Raw genomic sequence first — 26227 nt, forward strand, 5'->3', positions numbered from 1 at the left:
TAAATAAAAGTTCAGTTTCCTCAATTCCAATTGTTTGTTTAAATGGTAAAAATTACGAAAATACACTCACGTTTAGGTTGAAGACATCAAAAAAATGTTGTAAATATATTCCAACAAATTCAGCAACAAAATGTCACGTTATTATTCTCGATTTTTTTTAGCAAAATTGAAGAGTTTCGTAAACATCTCTTCTTTTGTCTCTTTTTTAATTTTATTTTACAGAAATGCAATTTCTTTTCCTACTTTTCAAGTAAATTATTCCTCTTCAAACTTCACGCACTTTCACTCGTCAATTCGTAAGGAAGTCCTTTGACTTGATGAAAAAACCGTCAGTTAATTTTTTTTGGATACGATAGCCGAGTGCCGAAAATACCACTATTGTTGTGGAACTCGGTAGGTTGTAGAACTTGGGAGGTGGTGGATGTCGGGAGGTCATAGAACTTGGGAGGTTGTGGAATTCGGGAGGTTGCCGAACTCGGGAGGTTGTAGAGCTTGGGAGATTGTAGAACTTGGGAGGATTGTAGAACTTGGAGGGATGTGGTAGCACCAGTTAAAGGGTACGACAGAGTCGTTAAACTACGTTAAGGTTGTGTTTATTGTATATATAAATTCTATTGAATTCAAGAGCAAGTCTGCATTTGGTGGCAGTTCTATTAAATTGAAAAAATTTTAAACCGTTCTCCCAAATATGCTGCCTACATTATTAGGCCTTACATTATCTTGCTCAAGATAAGTTCCAAGTGGAGCAACAATACACATACACTTGGAGGGAGAAGTATGCTAAAAACGATATAAGAGTATGCGACAGGAAAAGTACGTTATGAACGACGCAAGAGTATACGCCAAGAAAACTCTTTTAAAAACGGGAACGCTATTAAGATCACTGCACGGCTTTTCAATTCGACGCTTCGAGAGTAATAAGCGATAGTTTAGCAATTATTGATGGCTTAACGAACTATCGTTTAATTCATCTGTTTAAAGTCTTAGAATTCAAGTCCTACTTATAGCGGGAAAGATATTCCAATTAAAGTAATCGCAATTTTGAAATTCAGAACTGATCAATTAGAAATCTTTTATTAATTATTTTCATCTTATTGCAAACTCGAAGAAAACTGAAATTATATGGAAAGACCTCAATAATCTCAGTACAAAAGTTAGTGTTAAAGAGAATCTTCCTACCTTCCAGGATTTAAAAAAGTGCACGTAAGTGCTTGATTAGACCGAGAGCATTGTGCGAACTAATTTCCATCGCTTGAAGAATTAAATTCAGAGGAGCGAGAAATGCATACAAAATATTGCTTATCAAGTCAAGCTAGTTATTTTGTCTATAATTCAATAATCGAGACATGTTTTACTGGCTTTAGAAGAAAAAAGCCATAACTAGCTTGATTATGCCACATCAACCGAAAGAGATATCGAGCTGGCAGGGATCTGGTAAAATCCCTCCACCGGTTAAAAAGTCGGTTTTTCGCGTTTTCTTTGGCTTATGGGCGCAAGGATTGAGCGCCTCAAAAACTCTTGTTATAATTTTGTTTATTCCACCAACTACAAAGAGTCAGCTTGCATTTTTCAATATTCATTGTTGAGATTCGTGCTAATATGGACAATGGATTAGAGGGGGGCTTACACCAATTATTTTTACGTTTTAGAACCCTTAAGACTGTTTCGAAAACATTAAATTGTCCTTCTGATATCTTTAGACTAGAAATTCTTAGACTAAGGAAAGATTGTTTCTCTTTTTCCAAATCGTCCCAACTTTCCAATACAAGTTCCCAATTTTCTCAACCATTTATTTTATCTTTAAACTTTCTACTATTTTAACAAGAGGCCAAATTTTTCAGTACTTTTTCATTCCCAACGTTTTTTTTTGAATAACTTTTGTTCATCTGAAAGTAACCGAATAAATTTTCCTTCAAATTCGGCTTTGATGCCTTGAAATCATAAATTAGAAAGAAATATGTCGAAATTATTTCAATAAATCAATCTATATGGAACGTCACAGCTTGTCGCTTATACTTTAACGTCGAAATTGCGAAAAAAGGTAGTGAAAGCCAAATGTGTCATACATGATTCAAATGGTAATTAATTCAAGTATCCAGTAATATTTCGCAAAAATATATCGTAAAATAACGTTTTTATAACATTTATACCGTATTAAAAGCGGTTTATGGAAAACATATGTCTTTGTTTACATTTCAAATTAGATGGCAAAGTACATTTTACTTTTTATAGATTTAACATACATACATAATTTATTCTGATAAACCGATTTAATTCCTATTTGCTTCGTGTTCAAAACTACAAAAAAAATAAAAATAAAAAAAGACATAGTCATTGTTTCGATAGATTTATATGAGAATTTCCATCTTAACTCAACATAAAAAGAAAAAGAAAAACATTAGAATAAAGTGAAGGTTATGACTTCCATACGTTATGACTTCCCATACGTTTAGTCAAACAAAATTCACACCTGTACCGCCGGAAAGAGGAAGCTTTCCTTTAGACCACGAAAGCTTGTGCAAAAAATATTACTTACTTTATATGAGTTGCCTAAACCGCAACGAGGATCAAAATTCCAAGTGCCGACAAGAAGCCAAAGAATATCTTGGCTGCCGTATGGAAAATCAATTAATGGAAGCAACACCTTGGTCGAAATTGGGCTTTGAACAACAAAAGGAAAAGACTGCTAAATCGACCCAAGAACAATAACGTTTCCATAATGAAGTCTACAAAAAATCTAATTATAGCTTGCAGTGGTAGTGTCGCCACCATCAAATTGCCAGTTTTAATAGAAAAATTGCAAGATCCTAGCCTGGATTTCAGATTTAATGTAAGTTTTTCATAAAGCGCATATCCGTATCTAATATATATTTTTTATGCTTATCTCAGATTAAAGTGATTTTGACGGAACATGCGAAACATTTCGTAGATTTTGCTAGCGTGCCGCAGAGTGCAGAATTATTGGATGATGAGATGGAATGGAAAGCCTGGAATAAGCGCGGCGATCCAGTAGTGCATATTGAGTTAGGAAAATGGGCCGATGTATTAGTGATTGCACCGCTCAGTGCGAATTCTTTGGCAAAAATATCAATGGTTTGTAAACTTTGTCATTCAATTCCTTCCTGAAATAGCTTTCTTTTAATATCTTCTTTAATGCCACTTCAGGGTTTATGCGATAATCTTCTTATGTGTGTGATACGCGCTTGGGATTTGAAAAAACCGCTTTTATTTTGCCCTGCTATGAATACACGCATGTATGATCATCCAATTACTTCGGACCAAATTAATAAACTGAAGTCTTGGGGGTACCACGAAATACCAAGTATAGCAAAGACTCTAATATGTGGTGACACTGGCAATGGGGCTATGGCCGATGTTGACACTATTATAATAGAAATACTAAACAAACTTCAAAAATAAATAATATAATTTTTTAGTTACAATGCAATTTTCTTTCGAGTTCTTGCTTGAGAGTCTCTTCTGCATCCTAAAGAGCCAACTTTACCGTGAATTAATCAATTATTTCGAACATTTTAATGCAGTGGCAACGATTACATACATTTTGTAGACGTAACAAGAACACTTTTTATACTTTTTATTCGCATTACTATTATAATACAATATACACAAAATGACGCACACATGGCATAGGCGAGTAACATGTTTTCAACGATACTAGAAATAATCAGAAACTGCCCACTATTAAGGAACCAATAATTATTATTAAGTTGTAGCGGGAAAATCTCATCATTGAGGCTGTTCGTAATAACCCTTTGTAGTCGCTCATGCCTGTAAAGCTGAAAACTTAGTCGCATTAAAATTAATCTAAAAGCCACTTTACTCATTATCAAGTGTTCGGGCTGTTTTTGGAGGACTGGACGAGCGGAGACATAGACGCGCGTGGATTCTTTTAACTAGTTCTGCGCGCTTTTTAATAGCTGGAACAAGATCCAAAGAGTTCTTATCATTGCTTGTTACTGTTGCAATAGTAAGCGTGTCCTAGTTAGATTCGCAGTTGACAGAAGTTTCCGTTGAATGACTTCTAATGCAAGGCAATTGCTGTGCTGCACATGAATTCTTCAAAGCATAAGTAGCATATGTTTCTTCAGCGTTATCAGTGATAAATTTATTCAATTTGTTCGAAGCATCGGTTGAGTTTGTGGAAGTAATTGTAAACAAATGTGGACGCTTATTCTCACAAGTTTGGAATTATTGAGAATCATTTTCAGTTGACGGAAAATTTTTATACGCTTATTCTCACATGATTATAAATAAATCTGCCTATGAACGTGCTTTCGCTCACGGTAGCATCTATAAATCAAAATTTTTTGAATTGAGTGGAACTTGCTATTTTGCTCGTCATCCGCAAATGCCAGAGCTTCGCGAGCATTTAGATAATGACGCCTTACCTCATCCGGGCAGCAGACTTGAATATGACGGCCCACTTTATTGGTAGTTAAATTGTTCTTAACATGAACTCAAAAGTTTATAGTATTTCTTAGTTTTGACAAAGATGTAACACGTATGTGTCATAATCCTGAATATGGTCCTTTGTTATTGACTTCGATGTTGGTGAACATACGGTATACCAATGCTTCGGAAAATGATCAGCAGTTGCTATGTTGCCGTCAAATGGGCAAACGAGCATTGGATTTAAATTGCTTTTCGTATATCCACGATATGATTGCAAGCTCGATATTTAAGGTATAGAAACATCGAATCAGTTTTGGCTCCTTCTCTAATGTTCTTATGCATTAGGACGATCCATTGGTCTCCCGTATAGTACGCAAGACGGTTTACAATATGTTGTGTTGTATGTGCGATTATTTTGATGGCGATGGTTCTTGTTGTAAATATCCTTATGTATATGAGTTATTGAGTGAACTATTGGCACGGCCCAGTTTGGCTAAAGATTTTTGTAGTACAAAGGGTAATTAAAAACATAATTTCAAAGTTTTCAGCCAAATATATCAGATATTTTAAAATATTATTTCGTGAAAATTTAACTTAAATGTAAAGTAAATTTACCTTCTGCACACTCTACATAATTTAATCATAAATGCAGGACATGCACTTTCCTTCTATCAACGTGTATCTCAGGATGTTGGATCGTCCAAAACCTAAGGGGAGCTGATAAGCAACTTATTGAGAATTAACGTACGTATTTATTTTTGGGAAAAAAAACACACCGCATTAATGCATTTCTTTCTATAAAGCCTTCAGAAGAAGAAGAACTTCTTATGCCACAAAGGTTATGCATCAAGTGTGCAAATTTATTAAAAGATATTTACGTTTTCCTCTTAGAGGCGGAAAAATTGCAAGAAATATTTTTGAATCAAGCGAGGAGACCAAAAATTGTTATAAAAAATGAAGATTGCTTGCAAGAACTACCGATCGATATGCCACAAGCGCACGAAATTAGTGTAGACATCAAGACAGAACCGCCGCAGACTATTATGAGCGTCGGGGCAGAACCGCACTTGTCTAAAAGTCTTTCAAGCTTCGATGGTCTAACAGAAGCAACAAATCAAGAACTGTTAACGGAAAATGTAAATAAGGAAATTAATCAAAGTGACGAATGCTCCCGAAACGATGTTATCTTACGGCTGGGTAACGAGGAAGATGCAAAAAGGCACTGATTAAAGTAAATTAAAACAAGAAAGAAGAGGAATATATCCATACACGTGAATTTGTAATGGCTTAGAGGAAAATGCGATGGAAGACAGTTCCCATGAAGTTTGTGAAAAAGGTGGAAAACATTCAATACCTGCCTCTACTTTACTTAACAGCGGCCATATGTAAGTTGGTAACATGTTTTCGTACACGTTCTGTTCTTTCTTCGCTTCGATACAATTTTAAAATACAAGAACAAAAGAGCGTGAACGTCTCAAAAACAAAGAAAAAAAAGTGTTAACACAAGTAAACTACAAAGTATTCTGTCAAGTAGTAGCATCATTCGTGCCTTACCAGATATTTGAACAGGCTTGGAGTAAAGTGCTTTACCAACTGTTGGCATTAAAGCACACACAATATGAACAGACGAATTGGACTAAAATGATTAGTTAGTCACATCTGCGAAAAGATTTTTTTGCATGACGAAAATGCTTTGTTACCGAAACTGTTCCCCTACATTTTAGAGATTTGTAAATATCCATTTAAATATCGTGACCCAACGTTACAGCAATTACCCACATTGGCTCTTGTACGTTTTATGTGCGTTTCATCACGCGTCTGTGAGTCTTACATGCCTTTCTTGATGAATATTCTCAATCATACCAAAAATGTCAAAATCAAATGCAATATTGTGATCGGCCTATCTGATCTCACATTTCGCTCTCCTAGTATTATTGATTCAAGCATTGGTCATTTTTATTCGACACTGCGTGATGAAAACACAGAGTTGCGTTACACGGCAGTGAAAATTATATCCCAGTAAGTAGAAACCTTAGTGGCAAAACAGACGTCCGATACTCTTGACTAAATTTAGTAGTAACAGAAAAATTAACAAATTTTCTCTTATTTTTCTTAATCACAACATTTTTGCAGGTTATTTGATTAGCAGAATTATTGCAACTGTTTCAATTTCTGTCACTTCAAAAGTTATTATAAATCCATGGTTGTTTTTCCTTTGTTCATTACCATCAGTGGTGACACTTACATATCGGATCGGTAGCTAAAGCAAAATCCCGAGCTTTAAGGTAAGTAAGGTGTGTAGGAATAAATAGCTTAATGTAAGTGATGCATTTTTCCCTTTTCAGAATGATTTTGAATGAAGCCAGCTTATGTGCTCGCATGGTGATGGCAATGTTTTAACTGGCTACATATACGAGGCCACTCATGCAATTACGGTGTTCAGCATATCAAATACTTTACTGTTTTTAGCACTGTTATATCTTTAAGCGTTTTTGGTGGAAAGTCTGAAGCCAACCCAAATTATGACAGCAGGCAATGTAAATTTCAAATCAATTATAATCCTTTTCACATGAGTTATTATTCTAATTTTAAATTTAATTACTCAAATTCAGCAAAAAAAAAAGAATTCATATTAATTGACATTTCTTTTAAATTGAGTTAATTTTCTTTTATCACAAGTATTATCTTAAAAATTATGTTCCATTTTACCAATGCCCAAATGATTGCTGTTTGATATCACGGGCCAAGCCATGCACCGCCCCAAATTGATTAAACAGGAGATTTGGTGGAAATTTATTTGGCAGAGTATCAAATCACACAGTTCATGTGGTTCATAGCAAACATACATGACAAGACCATCGCGACCTATGACTTTTAAGAAACGTTCATGTACGTATATCATAGGAAATGTTCTGTATATTGTGCCATAACCACGCCTTTTCGGTTCATTGATAATCAAAAAAAGAAAGTAATAATAGTAAGATATGAATTTTACAATAAATGATCCGTCAGTTGATCTGAAACGCTGCATACGAAATCTTTTGGGAATCCTTTGCATATGCATCGATGTTTGCGTCATATTTATAAAAGATATCTGTTAAGTGCTTAAGTGTGTTTTGATCATTTATTGGCTTGAAAAAGGCATTTAGTAAAAAAAAACTAGTGCAATTATATTAATCAAAATATTTTCCATCATCTTCTATAATTTTTTCGCGTCCGTCTATTTAATACAGCAATGCCACGCCGAAAGAACGATATTGGTTTAGCAGCTATCCAATTACCGGCCCATTCTGGCACTGCTTCATCATTTCGAAACCGCGTGCCGGCCAAGCTATGCTGAATCGATCTGAACAAGTAGTTTCAGTAGGCGGTATGTTTGGTGAGTTCGCTGGTTGCGGTGGACTTTCCTATTCAAACTGCAACAGTCTATCATATACAACTTTTGTGAATTCCGGCCGAGCATTGTCATGCAAGGGAATGACTTTAAGCCCTATTATTGCTCTTTTTTTTTTTAATAATACAGCGTTCAATTTACTCAATTGACGTCGGTAAACATATGCAGTAGAAGTTTCATTGGATTTTAGCAGCGCGTAATGCACTATACCCTGCCGTATGCGGAGCAAATCTTTATGCCCATGAATATTCGCTTCGGATTTGATATGGATAGTTCTCTTGGGCTAATTCACAACTTTCTGCCCATGTGATCGCCGTAGTAGATTCATTTTTCATCGACAATGATAACAAGTCAAAGAAAACTGTTTTTTCTTTGCCTAGTAAGGTTCGAAATGGCATTTTTAGTCAAATCGCATTTTCCTGCTTTTGAATCTTTCTCCTAGCATGTAAACATTTAGAAATTGTTGATTCTTCAACAGCTAAGCTGTTCGAATGTTGTTTGAGAGTTTAAAGTGCGTTTTCGTCCAATAAGTCTTGCAATTCATTGTCTTTGAGCATCTTTGGTCCTCCAGGCCGTTCTTTGCCATTGACATCGAAGTCAATACTTTTAAACAGTTGAAACCATAACCGATAATGCGGAAATGATGGAGCAGCCAGCAGCTACAAAAGCAACGTGCAAACACCGACCAACTTTAATTCTTATTCATATGCTTAACGAAGAATTGAAACTTAAGATATATAAACAGGGGTTTAGTGATCAGTTGTATTGAGTTTTGAATAAAAATAACTAGCAGATGCAGATAACATTCTGCTGAAAAAAAAAGAATTGATTTTAAATGAATTTTGATTAAAAGTATACGCACGGCGTAATATGACAATAAGCAAGACTGTTATATTCGTCTTGGGCGGAAAATCGCATATCCACCACCATCAAAATCTTTAGCGCCCCCTTGTTTACTATCACAAAAAAGAAAACGGGATAAAATATTTATGTGTCATCTTTTACTGCCGTAAAAGGTATTGCTAAGATGTGTTAATCTACAACTATCATGACGTCCGCCATAATTAATTTACAATTATTGCACTTAGCTTTTCGCATTTTACTCTCCAAGCCCTTTTATATGATACGCATATCGATGGCATTATTAAGAAAACATTAATCCACCAGGTCATGATGTCCAACCTTATTTACCCTACAATTAACGCATTTTTAGGCAGATAAAGAATGATACAACAACAACAAGTATATAGTTTTGAGCATTGTGTGGGCTTTTTCTTATGATTAATAAGCATAAAGCCTCAAAAAAGTGAAAAAAGATAATTTAATCACTTGCAACTTTGTGTGAATATGGCCGTTTTTTTCCATTTTGGCACATAAAGAATAGAAGGTTTCGTAAAATAAATTTGAACTTGTAAAACGAAACCAAAACCCACAAAGTTTTGTTAAGAGAAACGAAATTGTGTTCGGTTTAGCACTGCCGGCTTCTATTCCGACCAATTTTGACATTTTCAATTCTAAGCTGCGGGCAAAAACTACCAATGTGTCTATCAAATTTGAAGTCGATATTTGTGCGACCAGGAGAGTGCCAATAATAAACGCCACACGGACATTTAAGCGGACAGACGTGCCTTGATCAATGCGGAAATTCACGCTGATCACGAGCGTCTCTGGAGCTTCCTTTTTGGAAAAATGGGAGAAAACCTGTTTTAATGACGTCAAACTTTTAGGGCAGCAACTCAGAATCGCTCCTAGACCTGGAAAATCAATACTATGATAAAATAGTAAAGCTTTGAAGGAGAAGGATCCCGAACGTTCTAGAATGTACTGGATTTGGAGAATGGCGAAAAGGGCGAGTAGGCTTGCTTTAAAGCGTTAAAACGAATGATTTAAGGTAAACTTTAAATTCGTATGTAATTTTAAATAAAATATAGAAAATCTCTTACGTATAATTGTTTGATGCAATCATTACGAGGAAATGATGATATGCTAAACATAACTGCTAAATAATATTCTCAGAGATCTATTAACTCTCTACTGCAAAATGCAATAGAGTTTTTGCAAACAAACTTTAAAGAACGGAATTTCTTACATATGCCTTGGTATGTCTTTAATGAACCCATTATCTCTAGAGTGGCACCTCAACGTCTCAAAGCAGATAAGGCTGCTTTTTTTATATCCTTAAAACAGTATCTTTTGCCCATAATTTGAAGAGATTACGTAGCAAGCCAAATGTTTGCTTTTGTTTACATTTGCTGGAAGGCAATGAATGTTTTGTTTCTCTTCAAAGTTAAATGGGAAATAATATTAGATTAAGCAATAATCACGCAGTGCTATTCAATTTTTCTCCAAAATATATAAAAGAAGTCAACGACATTATGAAAAATGAAATGGAAGTGGTTACTAATCGACTAAATGCTTCCGATGATGATTTAGTAGGAGGTTTCCTTAGCTGCCTGCGAAGTGTTGGAAATATTACAGTACGGTGATTTAAGTAACGAAGCAACTACGATACTTAGTTGTGTAGATTTCGAAGTAGTGGTCGTATTTGAATCGCAGATATAAAGAGATTGGTAATAATTTTACAACCTGAGCTATTTTATTTACGTTTTCTTCGTTAATTTCATTTGCAATTAATTAATCTTACCTTTCCTTTATCCCCACCAGTAGAATTAACATCGACCTCCGCTTCCTTTCATTTCCTTCGATTAAAAGCCATCTGCGTTAAAGAACAAATATTTCCTTCCAAGTCTTCATAGTAGTTTCTCCAATAAGATTTTGACAATGCTCGTAGTCGAAATCAGTTGCGATTTTTTTTCATTTTTAGGTATTAGGCAAATGTGCGCACTATTGTTTGCTTAAAAAAAGTGCACTATTTTTCTATTATTATTCATGGCTTTAATGAATTTGAATTATCTTAATTTTCCCTCCAAAAAATTGAGCTTTGAAAATTACCAAAAGTCGATGTACTGGTATCTCAAAATGACCAAAATCCATCCACTCTAGTCTGAAAATGACCGAAATACGTAAATTTTTTTAATAAAAGTAAACGAAAGCTCGCAGAAAATTCTCCGTCAAAACTTTTATTTTGTTTTTACTAAAAACACCTGTAGCATAATTCTCTGATTAAATAAAATTTCTTTATTGTATACAAAAACGAAAGTAAAAGACAACAATATTTTATAATGAAAACAATAATTGAAAAAAATTATGTTAGATTTCTTTCAATTAAATAAATAAATAAATAGACGGCTGTAATGGCTAAGCATAGAAATAAATGCAAGTAATCCGTCGTAATTGGACCATCGGGCCTTCCACATTCGTATTACTAGAGCTTCGGTAAATTCTCTTTTAAAGCACAATAGTAACAAACGATGGCAAAACTGTAATTCCAAAGCATCGCTATGCTATTTCAAATGTTGACAGAACCGCGGAAGCATAATGCGTATCAGTTCACTCAAATAGTTTAAATTAAGGTACGATCGATTATTTTTTTTTAAAATTTCATTGATGAAAAAGGCTAGGAAATAAGCATCCATTCGCATGTCGAGGAGGGATTCGTGCAAAGTTCTTATAACTTTAGGGGACCGAAAAGTAATGTCGTATTTCTACGTTCAATTCAAAAAGATAAATTTTTACCAAGCTTTAATTTTTAATCAATGATATAATCACCCACGTTATAAACAATATTTTGCCATCTAATGTGTAAATTTTCAATGGCGGAACGTTAAAAATTAAATGGTTTTTAAACAAAATATCCGGAGACGGCTTTTCGGATATCATCCGAATTTTCGAATTTTTTTCCATTTAAAGAACGTTGCAGCGTTCGGAATAACTCGAAATCTCATATTGCAATATCGAATGAGTATAGTGCGTGAGACAATATCTGCGACAGTAATTTGCCTCTATTAGGGAACGCGTTTGCCATTTCGAGTAGGGACGACAATGAAAATGCCAATAAAACTTTAACCAAAAATAAATTTAATGCTGTTATCAAGAGGTAATCGGTTCTTTCCAAATTTACTCTCAGTTCACCCACCAAACCTTCTCTCAATTCACCCCCCAATCGGATGTAAAATCTGAGTTTTTAGTAAAAAATTTCATACACCAGAAGGAGACACGTGCCGTAGAAACAAAATAAAATTGTTGCGTAGAAAATTTTCAGAACTTTTGTTTATTTTCATCGAACGAGTTGTAGCTTTTGTTTAGATTCATTGAGTAAGGTGCAGCTCTCGTTTAGATACGCATCACGCAAATTTGCATATATAAAAAAACAATTATGCAGACGTGGGCCTCTATTTCAATGCTGCTAAGCATTTTTGGCTTGTTTCGTGAACTAAGGCGTTCAAAGCCTTTTGTTACAGGGTTGTTGACCAGTGACTTTCGAAACATAACTAGTGAGCAATTAAATCGCTTGGTCTATTCAGTTTGATTGTTTATTTTTGATAAAATTTCGAGCTGCAGTGTTATCAGATGTCCTTCAACTTCAAATGGGAGCACCATTAGAAAATTAACCCTTTGAACAACTATTCATATCAGTTTATTGGAAAATAGACAAACTGATCGAACGGCGATGTCCGCTACTTCTGCACGTCTAATTATGGATGATATCATGGAAATGTTGGGAAAGTTAAAGAGAAAATAATGGAAACGTATCTACAATGCTATAGTTAGCACTATTCCTCTGTTAAAAATACGAACTAACGGTTTTGAAGTGGGTTAAGAAGTTGCTAAAAGATTCATACAAATAGAGTGAAAAATTGAAAAAATATTAAAGAATATTTTTAAAAAAAGTAAAAAATATTTTTAAGAAAATTCATGCTAGTGCTCAATGTCTTTTTTTTAGTCTAAGAATTCATTTCATTAGTCTAAAATTAAAATAATAATAATAAGAAAATTCAAAAAATAAGGAAAAAGAATACAAAATACCATAATAATAATTGTGGTATAAAAATTGATTAAATTAATAAAGAGGTAAATAAATGAGTAAATAAAGATTGTTGAACAAACTGAACAAATTGAACGTGAGCACATTTACACGTATTTATTGTTTTAATGTGAATTTGATTCGTAGTATGAATGCCCTGGTTTCCATGCAAAGCTTGACTTTTCATAAAGAACCTTACGGGGCACTGAGTCGAAAAAAACTGACCAACGCAGCTTAATTTTTGTGCAACTAATTTCCACGTCAAATTACTGTTATATAGAAAAATAAATAGCTTCTTTCGCCAGATAAAGGCGGACTTGTTGCAGGAACTCTTTTTTATATATATTGCTAATGCAATTTGAATGAGAAAAGGTGGAAATGCATTGAAAACAATCAGAAATTTGCTGGCTATTATTACAACAACGTAGGCATTAAAATCATAACCGCCAATAAAAAAGATTCATATATTCATAAAGACCCATCTAAGAATCGCATAGATTGCCTAGGCTAACCTCTTTGAAAATATTGGCATTTAATTGTATTGAGTTTGAACTCCTGATGGCAAATAGTCTCTATCTGTCAAAATTATAATTTGCATGAAGTCCTAGGGAAATATTTTATTTGGAAAAAAATTTTAATTAAAAAAAATATGCCTTATATTGTCCGCACTACAACAACAAGTATGAACTCCTATATTCATTTCAACGTTTATCGTATCATTTACATGATATTCGCTATTATTTCTTTTTTAGACTCTGAACGTATATACATACTTATGTACATGTACTATATGCATGTACTATATAACATACCTGTACGTATAAAAAATAGCGGCGAGATTATTTGTTAAAAACTAACTAACTAAGAAAGCGAAATGTTTCCTCGAAATTATTTCAATCGATTGCAATGGAATAAGAGATCAGTGTAAAAAAAAAAAAATGGAGAGTTCATACTAATTTCATTATCACACGACTATAATATAATTTTGTTTTAGTCTACCTTGAAAGTTGTTGGAAACTGTAAGTGTTTGTCCTCTTAAATATAGAATAATAATCAATCAAGGAAATAAAGGAAACATAAAAAAAAAAATTGACAAAAGATTAGTATAACAGTACATATATCCCATTCCAACGATCTTGAGTGCTTCTGTTGTTAATAATAGAAAAAATTAAAATATCCAAACTACAGGCAAGCATATGTAATTTCCTCAGTGCTTTTGTATACATAAAAGTCATCACTATTTAGGGTGAAGACGTTTTAAAATTTCATTCTTCTCGCTTCTTCACATTCATGTGCGTACGTGCCCTGATGCCATTTTAGAGAGAGACTGAGCCTGTTGTTATCTTAAAACTTGATGATTTTTTTTATTTCTTTTTTACCCAAGTAACTTGGAATAGCATGTTAGGATTTTTCAATTGATCTAATAAATGATCAAAAATGCGCTATGTTTAGCCTTCGGTTTGTGAAGGGTATATAAGTATATATTCTTCATCAGCCTAAATTTCTGCATCAATTTATCTGTGCTTATTGGTCCGTCTGTCGGACATCTTTCATTAAATGGAACTAGAAAGTGAAAATATAACGTGTGTAGCTGCAGCGATTAGTGCGATTCGACCGCTGCCGGGTCTTCGTGAGCGGTCGAAAAGTTGCCAAGGACAAAAGAGACAACTTGACCCTCACGAGCAAGCACTTGAAGCCGGTCTTTCCAACACAGGAGGTGCACCACGTATAACAGCAAGCATATAAAATTTTCTATACGAGTATGCAGCAACATATGGTGGAGGCAAACATCGGCAAGCGCGTCTAAGCAACAGCACTGTTGCGGCTTGAATTTCTCGTGGCAGCAGGTTCCTGCACCAACTCTAGCAGCCACCGCATAAATTTGTTTGAGTACATTTTATTTATCCTTTCCACATGCAAAAACTTAAGAGAGCCCTTCGATAAGCAGCGCACCGCCCAGCAAAGCCTTATATAATTACTATTTATTTACGTATTTTCATTCCAATTTTGAATACGAAGGAAGCACACCGCTCAACACACCGCCAAACCATAGACGCTCATCGTCGGGTAGCATTGCTGTGTGCCAATGGTAAGTTGGTGTTAATCATTATTTATTATTATTTTTTTTATTAATTGATTTACTTTTATTTTATTTTAGCGTAAAAAAGACGTATACCGCCCAACGACACATCAGCAAGCAGCACACCCAACCACCCAACAAAAGAAGCACACCGCTCAGCAAACAACACACTGTAGATATCTCTCTCTGCCAATCGTACTGGAGTGTATTCATCATTTACAGGAAAATTCAGCAATCACTAAATTGTTCCATTATACAGATCATTGTCAACAAACACATCGCACAACATACTGCCACACTGCACACCACCGATATACTTTTGTATATTTATCTTATGTATGTCTGTCCATATTATTCGTATATTTTTTATATTGTATATTTATGTTATATATTATTATTATTATTTTTATAAATTTAGCCAGAGAATAAATTGTAAAACTAAAGTCTTAAAAGCCCTACATCTAAACGCTTTCGACTTTTATTATTATATTATTATTAGAAACTCTACCGCACTTGAGATTTGAACCCACGACCATTGAACTTGCTAGTCGAGACTCTTGCCTACTCGTCCACTCAGGCGGCTGAAATTATATAATCCATATTATAATTCTATTTTATATTATATACTATATTTATTTACGCATGCGTATATTGTAGCTATATACTAGTATTTTTATTTAAAAAAAAAAAACTTGCCTGGGGTTTTAATTAATATTGTCATTATATATATTGTGAGGGCTAAACTTTGCCCGAACCTGTTGCTGGGGTAGCTCAGCGACTCCAGGTTTTCACAAGGAATTTATTCAAAGTATTCGTTTGGATTTTCCTTATCCCTTATTATTTATTTCTCACGATGAGTTTTCTTTGCTCTAATTTTTCACAAGTCAATCCGTACTTAACCATCACTTTAACCGCACCAACCGAACCGAGATGTCCCCCCGTTAATACACCCCGCGACCAACCCTCCTCTCTAACTTAACTTCTAATTTTCCTGAACCTTGGCTTAAAACTCATTCTTCGTAACTAACTATTCTTTCTCTTTTCTCTAACTTCTCTTTGCTTAATCCTAACTTGTTCTACTTAATTTCTAGCTTACTCTAGCACCCTCTCCCCCTCCAGAGACGGAGAACCCTTGAGGCCAAAACGAGGAACGACTTTTGGTATATATATATATATACATATGTATATATTTTTATTGTAAATATTATGTTACAATTTTAAAAAAAGTATATCAATTGTAGGGCTGTGGGCGTACAGGGAATGCCAGCCATTTAAAATAATTGGCAGCGCGCATATCACGGTACCTTAAAAGGTGGTGCGGAAAAACGTGAGAAGAATTTTATGATTTGATATTTTTTATCCATCGAAAGTGTGGACAGAGCTAATTAATCCGCTTGTGTCAGGCCTTTAGACGTAAACAAAGCAGCTAATCGAAGTATAATTTGAATTTTTGTGGTTGTGTTATGTACAAAAAGACTTTGATCTTCGCAAGAGTACCCGGCGAAATGTGATCAACTAGTTGTCCATTTGTTAGGTAATTATCAGGCATTAATTTTCGCGAATTCATTCCCGATGGTAAACTTATTTGTTAAGCGACTGTTTTAATCTTGCAAACTGTTTAATGTTTAGGTATTTTCAGAATTTTCTAAAACTGGCGTTGAGATTCGATTAGAATGCCTGGAATATGGGTGTCTAATACCTTCTTATAATTGGACACGAAAAGAGCAACCATTACAACGCAATGCATACATGACAAATTATAATCGAGTTTTGATTATGCAAAATACAGCAACAAATGATAATGGAGGATGGATACTTGTACAATAGCCAGTTCTCGTAGAGCAGACGATTTAATGATGGACATTATTTATTATTTAGATAATGTTATTAATATAGCTGAGGCGGCAATTGATTCATTGGATGAAGCTGATCCTCAATTGCTCATCTTTGAAAATATTGTCGAGTCACGAGCCCGTTCACAGTCAATGGAACAGAATGAAGTTTCTGAATTTCTTTATGCATTTCATGAGAGAAAAGCTTCGTTCGAACACGTTTATGCAGAAACGTTCTCATTGTCTGAATTGTTACGATATTTCCAGAGATCAATAGGAACCGACTCATAACACTCACGTCGAGGTATTGGAAATTAAACGTATTGAACGTGGATGTTTTCATATAGAAGCTAATATAATTGGTCCGTCAACGCAAAAATGTTCAGACTATCGTGAACGCTATTTCAACTGAACTGACAATGATTTTATGCAGTTGTGGTCTTTATACTGCCGCTCTCAAATTGGCCAAGAGACTTTCTATATCTTACCGGACGCTTGCATGCGAAACAGCGAAGAAAATCCCAATGACGTCCGGACATGTTTGTTGGAAAACAATTCAGCTTATTTATCATATCGTAACAAAGTCGCTGATTATGCTTGGGGTTTATTGCAAAAATTACTGGAAGATAATGAAGACGAGAGATCCTCACAATTAAAAATATGCGTAGTTAATAAGCTATTAAGCTTACTGGCTTTCCTAACACAATCGCTTTCTAATAGCTACAAGTTAAGCAATTGCTCCAAACTTTTACGATTATTCGTTACACATAATCGTTTATTGGAGTCGTCTTCTTTCGTAAGTACGATAGCGTTTCATTGCATTCTTTTAAGATTTTAGATAACAGTTTACTGACACTTGGTCCGGAATATTGTCAAACTTCGGCTCGTCATATCCAAACGTACGATAAAACTTAAAAACATATTAGATTAGATTAGGGCCTCAGCGAAATGAGCAATTTAAGTTTTTGCGGATAACTCAGGAAATCTGGAAGTATGGCATACGTGCTGATGATCATTTAATCTTTATGGGCAATAGTAAAATTTCTTTCATAGAAACTTTGAATTTTTACAAGGCCCAGAATAAAGCAAGTATGACATGACATCAGTTTTTGAGTTTTGCCAATGCTGTTAGTGCTCAACTTTTTTTCTTTCCGTTTAAGAGTTTGCTTCATTAGTTTAAGAAAATTTTAATAACAATATTAATAATAAAAATAATTTGCTTTAAGGCATATTCCGCACGAAAGAACTGCTATGTGAGCAATCGAAGCTAGACCGACCTGTTTAAGTCACAAACTAATGAAAAGAAAAAAACCTCTCTGAACTTGCTTGGAAAATTTAAGTACCAGATACACTTGGATCTTTCCAGAAATCAATAACGAGGATAGAGCAACGAAGTTTATGGCAATTGTATGTTTTATTATCCACGATTGATGGTACAGATGTTTTAGTTCAATTTTATACTAAACTTTTACGGCTAGCACCGTCTTATTGTAATCAAGGACATGCGCATATACTTTATGCGCGCTTCTGCTTGTTACAAACCGCAATAGTAAACTTATTGCTTTTAGTGTGCTTCGGTGGTAGATAAAATTATTGGGAAATTCAAAGGCGAATAATTTCAAACTTAAGAACGATTATAACAAAAGCTTACAGTAGTAGCAGTAAGAAATAGAGAGAGAGAACGAGAGAAAGGGAGAGCGTTTACAAAATTATGCACGCAAGTAAACAGTTGTTTAACGATCTTTAATTTCTTTTAAATTTTCTCTTTCTCTCTCTGCTTCTCGCTTTCTTTCCAGTCTCTTTTATCTTTATATTAGAATTAGGAGAAGAGCGAATGCATTTCTTTGTTATCTCTTGAAAGAAACGGTTCTGTCGTGACCTGAATTTAACGTTTATTTCACGGCCTAAACTAATCGTGTGGCTTGTATTCACCAAACGTTTGATAAGAGTGCTTGTACGACGAGAAATTTGGAAAACTTCTTAAGGTATTAATAAGGAATTAATTTTTTGTTTTTCGTGTTGAGAAATAAGAATTGAATTAAATTTGAATGATTAGGAAATTGTATAACTAAAGGTTAATACCGGTTTTCAGGGTGCATGTGTTGCGGTGAGTGAAAAACTTAAGAATTACACAGAAAAAGAGAAAGTTCTTCAACTTGTACTTAAGACATTTATTATGTATTTCTGTGTGTGCGCGTCAAGTTGATATAAGAAGTTTATATAAATCTTAAATTTATTTATTGCAGAAAAAATGGGCAAAAATAATAATAGAACTGTGGCAAGAAATGGCAAAGTAATGAATAGTGAAGTAAATGCCTTACCGCCTCAGAAATCAGTGTTTCTCGCCTATGTATTATGGTTATTTGGTGGCATTTTCGGTTTACATCATCTTTATTTGCATCGCGATCGTCATGCGTTTCTGTGGTGGTGCAGTTTGGGTGGTTATTTTGGTATCGGTTGGCTTGGCGAAATATTCACTATACCGTCTTACGTTCGCGACGCTAATGAGGATCCGCGTTTCATTGAGGAGTTTATTAAAAAGCTGCAAACTCATAAGAAACCCCCGTACTCGGGGAAACGATTCCTTTTTATGATAATGATCGGGTATTTGTTCGGTCAATTGGCCAACATGGCCATACCAAATGATATGTACATGGCCATGGATTTTAATTTTCTACATTGGCTGATACCATTTTTTGTGGCCTTAGGCGTATGGACGGTGGGGAATATTGGTCGTGAACGTGGAGTTTTATGGCATTGTTTGCTAGCTGCTTTCGCCGCCTATCCAATACGATATTTTATATATGACGAAACGTATACCATACTTATAACCAGTTTGGCGGCAGCTCTTGTTTTCGATCATGCCTCCAAAGAATGGTTACGGACTCCACCGAAAAGACGCGGGATCTGTGAACGTTTCTTTAAATTCTCAACGGCCATGTTTATCTATTTCAGTTTATGGGGCTGTTTCTTTTACTTCAACGGAACAATAACCGACGAGAATGGCAACGAAGTGCCAATCCATGAGGCTTTTCAAAACTTCCTAGCTTCAGCCTGGTGGACGGATATTAAGCAAGCTTTAAAAGACATGTACACGTACGCGCAGCATCATGGTTGGTATGAAATATGGAAAGAATTATTAGAATCGATGGATGTTGACGGGGAACGTAATGCCTATAAAGTGTTGGGCCTTAGCGCTACCGCTTCACAAACTGAAATAACAGCAACGTATAGAAAACTATGCAAAACTATACATCCCGATACAGTTAAAGATGAATCGCAACGAGCAACCGCCCAACAGCGTTTCATTGAAGTTCAACAGGCTTATGAAATTTTAAGTAAAATTAAATCAGCTCGCATACGAAAAAACAAGAAAGTAGTCAATGATGATAATGAGAACGATACTATTGTGCTTTAAATTGACGACAGGGAGCATGTTGCGAGTATCATATAAATATCGTGCTCATCACATCTGTTTTTATCTACGTTTATAGTATGTTAATAGTCTTATCTGTTCCTTCTTCTATTCTGTCTATTCTTTTAATTTAAAGTTACACGTCCAATTATTCGGATAATATTTTTAAGAATAATTTTTAATAAACGAAATAACATAGAACTTACAATTACAATACTGTGGGCGTACAATCAAATTGAACGCGAACTTGCACTGTGTGAAAATTTGAAATCTTTACAATCATTGCTACTGCATAGTCTCAGAAAGGGAAGAAGGGCCTCTGGGCAAAGCCCAATGAATGAAAATTGAATTTTTTCTTTTTCGGAAGCGAAGGAAACGCAAAATTAACAATTAATTTAAATAATCCTATTTTACACGATATTATATCTTTTCCCTAACAAAAGTCTTAGTTGAGAGTTTCATTGCTAAAAGTGCAAAAATGTCGCTCGTTATTCCTGAGAAATTCCGGCATATATTGCGTATTATGGGTGCCAATATGATGGCAGACGTGAAATCGGTATAGCTACGACTGCTATGGACATCGTTAATCGAACGTTGCGCTTAAAAAGGCTGAAATTGATTTAAATACACCGGCCGATGAATGTACCGAAGAGGAGGTAGAGAAAATCGTTACGATTACTGGTAATCTCTACAAAGTACAAAGTGCCCAACTGGTTTTTAAACAGACAAAGGGATATTATTGATGGTAAATAGACTCAGTTGACATCGGCAAATTTCGATTCCAAGCTACGTGAAGATTTGGAACGTCTCAAAAAAATTCACTCACACCGTGGCTGTCTACATTACCGGGGCTTACGTGTGCGTGGTCAACATACTAAAACTACTGGTTGTCGTGGTCGCACAGTGGGTCTATCTAAGAAAATATGGCGGCTTGCACTATTTTACACTGCTTGTGGCAAAGGACTTGCCTCTTACTTTTGATAGGATAGGATATGTCATGATTCACCTTGTAACACAACACTTGAGATGGTAATAATTTTGTTTTTTACATCCATCACGGAAGAATGAGGGATATATTCCTCTTTTTTTATGAAAAGAAGAAAGGGAAAGACAGAAAGACAGAAGCGAAAAGCCCTCACTACACCTACGAAAAAAGGAAACTTTACCACACTTGAGATATGAACCCGCGATCACTGACTTGTTTTATTATGATTGTGTTAAAGGTATTACGCTACGGGTTAAATAATAGCGAGTAAAGCATTACAACAATTTAGACGATTGTCATCACGAGTCTTATGAACTGTTATGCCACATTGATCAAGAGAACTCTTAGTAACTTTGTGAACATCCTATAGGAATTTTGAACATTGGCGTGAGATATCTCTTGCAAAGGGACGAATACGCCCATTGTCAAGTTGACAGTCGATACACAGACTAAGAGGAATGCACGCCTTATTAACTTATAGTTTTCAAAAACAACTGTATTCAGAAGTTCCGGTGAACAAAGGTAAGCCAAAAATTTCCCTGAATGTGTCGAAACACGCAAAAGGTACACAAAAGGCATCAGCTTAATCCCACGAAGTACTAAAAGAAAGTTGATCTATTCTCGTTAAACGTTTAAATACTGGAAATATCAGAGCCTTGTGCGAATTATCATTCACTTAGAATTGCTGGACACCTTTTGTATTTGGCATATCCGAAGTCATGGATATGCCAAACCTTAGCCGTCGTCTTTTTGATTGGTATAGTTGAGAGACTAATGAGAATTTTCAATGGCGTTTTGATTTATCGAAAGGAAAAATTCACAAAAGTTTCTTGCCTTGAAACGAAGTTAGCAGGAAGGGGGCATGTTGGGCGAAACAATGTTTACTGGTGTTCCAAGCAATCGAAAATTTCTTGATAATGGCTGCAAGATTGTTTCAACAGCGCTTAGTGGAATTACCACGATGACGCAATCATCCTATCTGTCTTCATTACATAACTTGTTATAGCTTTTATTCCTAATTTTCAGATTTGATGGAATGGATGGGGTTTAAATTCATTCTGTTGGCATTTCTCAAAGTGAAAACTGCTTTAAGAAAATGTATAACATAATCGTGTGGACTTTACCGATCAATAGTTTATTAATAAATAGTTATCAACCGATGGATGGATGGTTGGCACCAGGGTTATTACCAGTATTTAATGTAAACGGATTGTTTTGCTCTATAAGCTTCGAAATTTTTATATAATTTTGAAAAGATATTCCGCGCGACACTTTAACCAAAACAGAGTCGGCCGCAGATCCTGCCTGCAGATCTTCCCAGTGGCCGATTGGCCGCAAGCAGGTAAGCTATTTATATTGAACACTAAATACTAATTGGGAAGACTGGACGAAAGCGTCCAGTTGTTGTTGTTGTTTTGCATTACTATGAAAAGCATATTAACACCAAAGCTAACGACGTTTTGTGCACACCTATTTCTAACGAAAGGTATCGTCTTGCCGACCATTTTGGTGTATTCGGTCATTGTAGTGTTAAACAAATAAAAGTAGAATTTTCCAAATATAATGAATTGAACGATTATTTAGTGACAAACAATGAAGTGGGCATGAGAAGCGAAGCCGAAGCCTTCCAATAGTCTACATAGAAAATAGAATAAATGGATATGTTTGCAAACAAACATTTATGTCGTGTTAAATGTCTCAATTAAAAAAGAAAGTTAATTGTAATTAGATTAAACTTTAGTCGATATTTATTTTCTTAAAAATGTTTTTTTTTCTTTTTTTCTTAATTTACGACATTGTGCGATATGAGTGAATGTTGCGAATGTTGTGCCGTATTAAACCCTTCTTTTATTCTACATGTTACGCACCATGTAGATAAATTCAATGGTTCGGTGACTTTAAGAAAAGTAACTGAAAACTAGCAACACACTTGCAAGAACAACAACAACGGCAATAAACTTTGATGACATGTTTATAAACTCAAAGTAATAACATATACATATATAGTATTAGGTGTTTGCAAAAATTTTGATCAGCGACTTCAGTAAAAGTAAAAATGATGAAGAACTGGGAAATACCAGTGCACTTAACGGTTGAATTCGATGGTTTTGTTCTTTCTCTACATAAAGCAGTTTTTTACAGTTTTCCATTTAGTGTAATCGATTTAGTAAGCGACGCCGACGCTAATCTTAGAGCATTCAAAATTCTTCTTCTTCCAAATTTATTACTTTTGTTATTTATTTGAAGAAATTTGCTGCGGAAGCCCACCAAGCACGTTCAGAGGCTTATGATGATGCCACTCCATCATATGCCAGTTGGCGGTTTCGTTTCCAACGGTTTAAAAGTGATAATACAAGTTGACTGGAAATGCCATCCGTTTTTCGGCTACTTGTTGTGAGAGTGGCAGCTGGAAAGGGAAGTTCTTTCTTCCACCCAGCATACTCACATGGCGGCTCCTAAGTACTACTTGTTCAGATCGATGCAGCATGGTCTGGCTGACAAGCGGTCAGTGGATGGATCGCTGCCAAACCATGATATCGCCACGTTGCCACATTGAAAGTATCTTGACTAATATATGTTGTACCCAATCTTCCACAATAAACGCCTTTTTCAAGCGAAAAGGTGATCAACATTTTTGCAAACACCTAACATATAATAGGTTCACCGAAAAGTTCTGCCGTATATTACTATCTGTGGGTGATATTACTTGTCTTATCAAGGCAAATGGGTAGAATTCGCGATGTGGGGTCTACTTTCAATACCCATTTACTAGTTAGTTCCGGGGTGGAGGTGGCTTGTACAAGCTTATATGACACGTCCAGATATGAAGATGTAAATGTTCGAATTTGCCCGAAATGGTTTGCCAAATTTCGTTGTGAAGATCTCTTAAAGAAGATCGGTGATCATGTTAAAGAGTAACTCACACCTAACCATTGTTCAAAATTGCAAAAGAACTCAGCACCGGCCGTTCGACTGCTGAGGAACACATCAAAGACATTCACATTCAAATGTTTTATTTCAGATGCGACAAAACATTCCCATCAACCTAATATATACGTGAAAAGTCATTGGTACGTCACTAGGAGAACTAAAATCACTGAGCAAACTTTATAGGAATCATAATAAAAAGAGAGTGCGCTGAGCGATATACACATACATTGCAGTCCAGGAAGATAGCTTCGCGAGTCCACTAATTGATAGCACACTTCCGTTATATTAATTGAAAGGTATTTTAATATATATTTTAATCAATTTGTATGTTATTTGCAACCAGAAGTTGACAATAATCGATCGAAAAGTAACGGGATTTAAACATTTTCTTTTCTTTTTTTTTTTGGTTTTGTAAAGTAATTCACAAAGATTGTTTTCCTTAGGACCCCTGTACTGAACTTTACGCTACAGATTTCAATTAGATTTCGAAATCATCTTATTTAAGAACCCAAGAGAAATGAAAAATTTATTATTCTTCCGCGCGGATTCTCATGAATCGATTGAGCTGATTTTTGTGGTAATCAAACATTTTTGTTGGCTTTGTTGCAATTGCATACTCGACACCATTGTTCTCTTGTAAAAAAAAAAAAAGAAATGTAGATAAATAAATAATATTTGATATAGATTTTACCTAAAGTTAATACTTGAAAAGAAATAATTGCAGATCGAGCTGGTTCTTATTAGGTATCGTCAATGTTCATTTTGATTGAAAGGACCTATTTCGAATCAACAAAAAAAAAGAAAGAGTGGAAAGGAGTGGGAGAACAGTGCCATTTCAAATGACAGGCACAAACTGAATTATAATTGTCAGGTGACATTTGTTGTGAAGTTGTGAAACTTTTGGCACGACTGTAGGCTAAAATGCTTTCGGAGTAAGAAAATTATATTCAGCTCCGACCGAATCTTTTAAACTCATCACGGTTGTGCTATAAAAGATTAAAAAAGAGAAGAATGTAAATTTATTATTGGGTAGATGCGGTTGATTTTTTTTCAGTTTTGTAGAATAATTTTGTGGAAATTTATATAGTGTATCTGTTGTACATTATGAGCAACGCGCAAAAGATACGGAAGGCAAGGTTCTTCTCAATTTTGGTTGCACGGGCTAGTGGACGTCAGAGGTGTGCTCTTTGACTTATTTAGCCATTTTCAAACTCTTTTGCGCTATCTTCATTCTTGTATATGTATCACTGATTCTACATAGTTGGACAGACGCACAGACCTGGTTGCTTTTCTAGTTCGAAGCTGGACAAGAATTTATATATAGTTTACGTGGTTTTTGAAGCTTTTTTCTGGGCGTTGGCAAAATGAATATATATACGACTTATCCTTCGATGGTGGTTATACAACTTGATCAGCTTTCTCGCACTTTTCGATCAATTCGCATTGCTTAGATGTATGACTGGTATCTTGACTGGTTGCCTTGCCTTTTCTCTTCAAAAAATATATATGCATATACATACTGTATATAGGCTTTCATCTGTAAACTTCCATGGTATCAAACCGTGTACTATTTGAACAGATTAGTATTTTTCTTATTAATATTTTTCGATCATTTTTTTTTTGATATACATACGTATTGTATATAAAATACATAGGAGCATATCTGTTAAATGCTTTAAGCAGTTCTTATCTATTTTTGACAATTCCCGGGACTTTTGCTTCAAATTCCAATTTAATTTTTACTATGTTTTAATGGTTTACGAGAAACACTATATTAATTTTCGATAGTTTTGTTATGAAACCACTGGATCTTGTCTTATTACTTGTTGAGGGAGTGATTGTAGTACGTCTTTGATACGTTTTAAGTTAGTTTTCATTTGTTTTCCAAAAATTCTCGTTACTTTTTGTTCAGATGCAGATGCCCCATTAAAATCGACGCATATCACTTAGTTTAAGCAAAAAACTCTTTTTCATGGAGACTATGTGAGTACATGTGCACTGGTTTAATAGATCCCGGGTACTGTCGTTTAAAGAGCAAATACTATAGATTGGATGGGTTGGAGAACTTTGAACGCAATCCCGTTAATTTTTGTGCAATATTAGTAGCGTAAGTGCATGGATAAGATTAATCAATCCCGATACTTTTTGATGAGATCGCGTTGCCTTTTGTATATAACATTTGTCAATATACCTACAAGTGTTTTTATAAGCGAGGCTAGAAAGATTATAACGAATTACAGGTGAAGAAGAAAA

General features: G+C 34.9%; 3 protein-coding genes and 1 pseudogene across 5 annotated transcripts; all 4 read left to right on the plus strand.

The window, feature by feature from the left end:
- Positions 1-2193: 2193 nt before the first annotated feature.
- Positions 2194-2731, plus strand: LOC119641205 (cytochrome c oxidase assembly protein COX19). Its single transcript, XM_038039748.1, has one exon. The coding sequence runs from the start codon at positions 2434-2436 to the stop codon at positions 2707-2709; it is 276 nt and encodes a 91-aa protein (XP_037895676.1). The 5' UTR covers positions 2194-2433; the 3' UTR covers positions 2710-2731.
- On the plus strand, positions 2693-3448 carry LOC119641204 (phosphopantothenoylcysteine decarboxylase). Its single transcript, XM_038039747.1, has 3 exons — positions 2693-2830; positions 2890-3093; positions 3166-3448. The coding sequence occupies exons 1-3, from the start codon at positions 2720-2722 to the stop codon at positions 3418-3420; spliced, it is 570 nt and encodes a 189-aa protein (XP_037895675.1). The 5' UTR covers positions 2693-2719; the 3' UTR covers positions 3421-3448.
- Positions 3449-18499: 15051 nt separating this feature from the next.
- Positions 18500-20148, plus strand: LOC119641169 (dnaJ homolog subfamily C member 22). Of its 3 annotated transcripts, XM_038039686.1 has the most exons (3): positions 18500-18628; positions 18700-18750; positions 18890-20148. In XM_038039686.1, the coding sequence occupies exons 2-3, from the start codon at positions 18741-18743 to the stop codon at positions 20059-20061; spliced, it is 1182 nt and encodes a 393-aa protein (XP_037895614.1). In that variant the 5' UTR covers positions 18500-18628; positions 18700-18740; the 3' UTR covers positions 20062-20148. The 3 variants fall into 3 exon arrangements, with proteins under 3 accessions (XP_037895614.1, XP_037895613.1, XP_037895615.1); XM_038039685.1 differs by having other exon boundaries at positions 18500-18750; XM_038039687.1 differs by lacking the exon at positions 18700-18750 and having other exon boundaries at positions 18501-18628.
- A 311-nt stretch (positions 20149-20459) lies between these two features.
- Positions 20460-21081, plus strand: LOC119641171 (annotated as a pseudogene).
- Positions 21082-26227: the final 5146 nt, after the last annotated feature.

The sequence above is a fragment of the Glossina fuscipes genome, unplaced genomic scaffold (genome assembly GCF_014805625.2).
Source record: "Glossina fuscipes isolate IAEA_lab_2018 unplaced genomic scaffold, Yale_Gfus_2 147, whole genome shotgun sequence".
Lineage (NCBI taxonomy): Eukaryota > Metazoa > Arthropoda > Insecta > Diptera > Glossinidae > Glossina > Glossina fuscipes.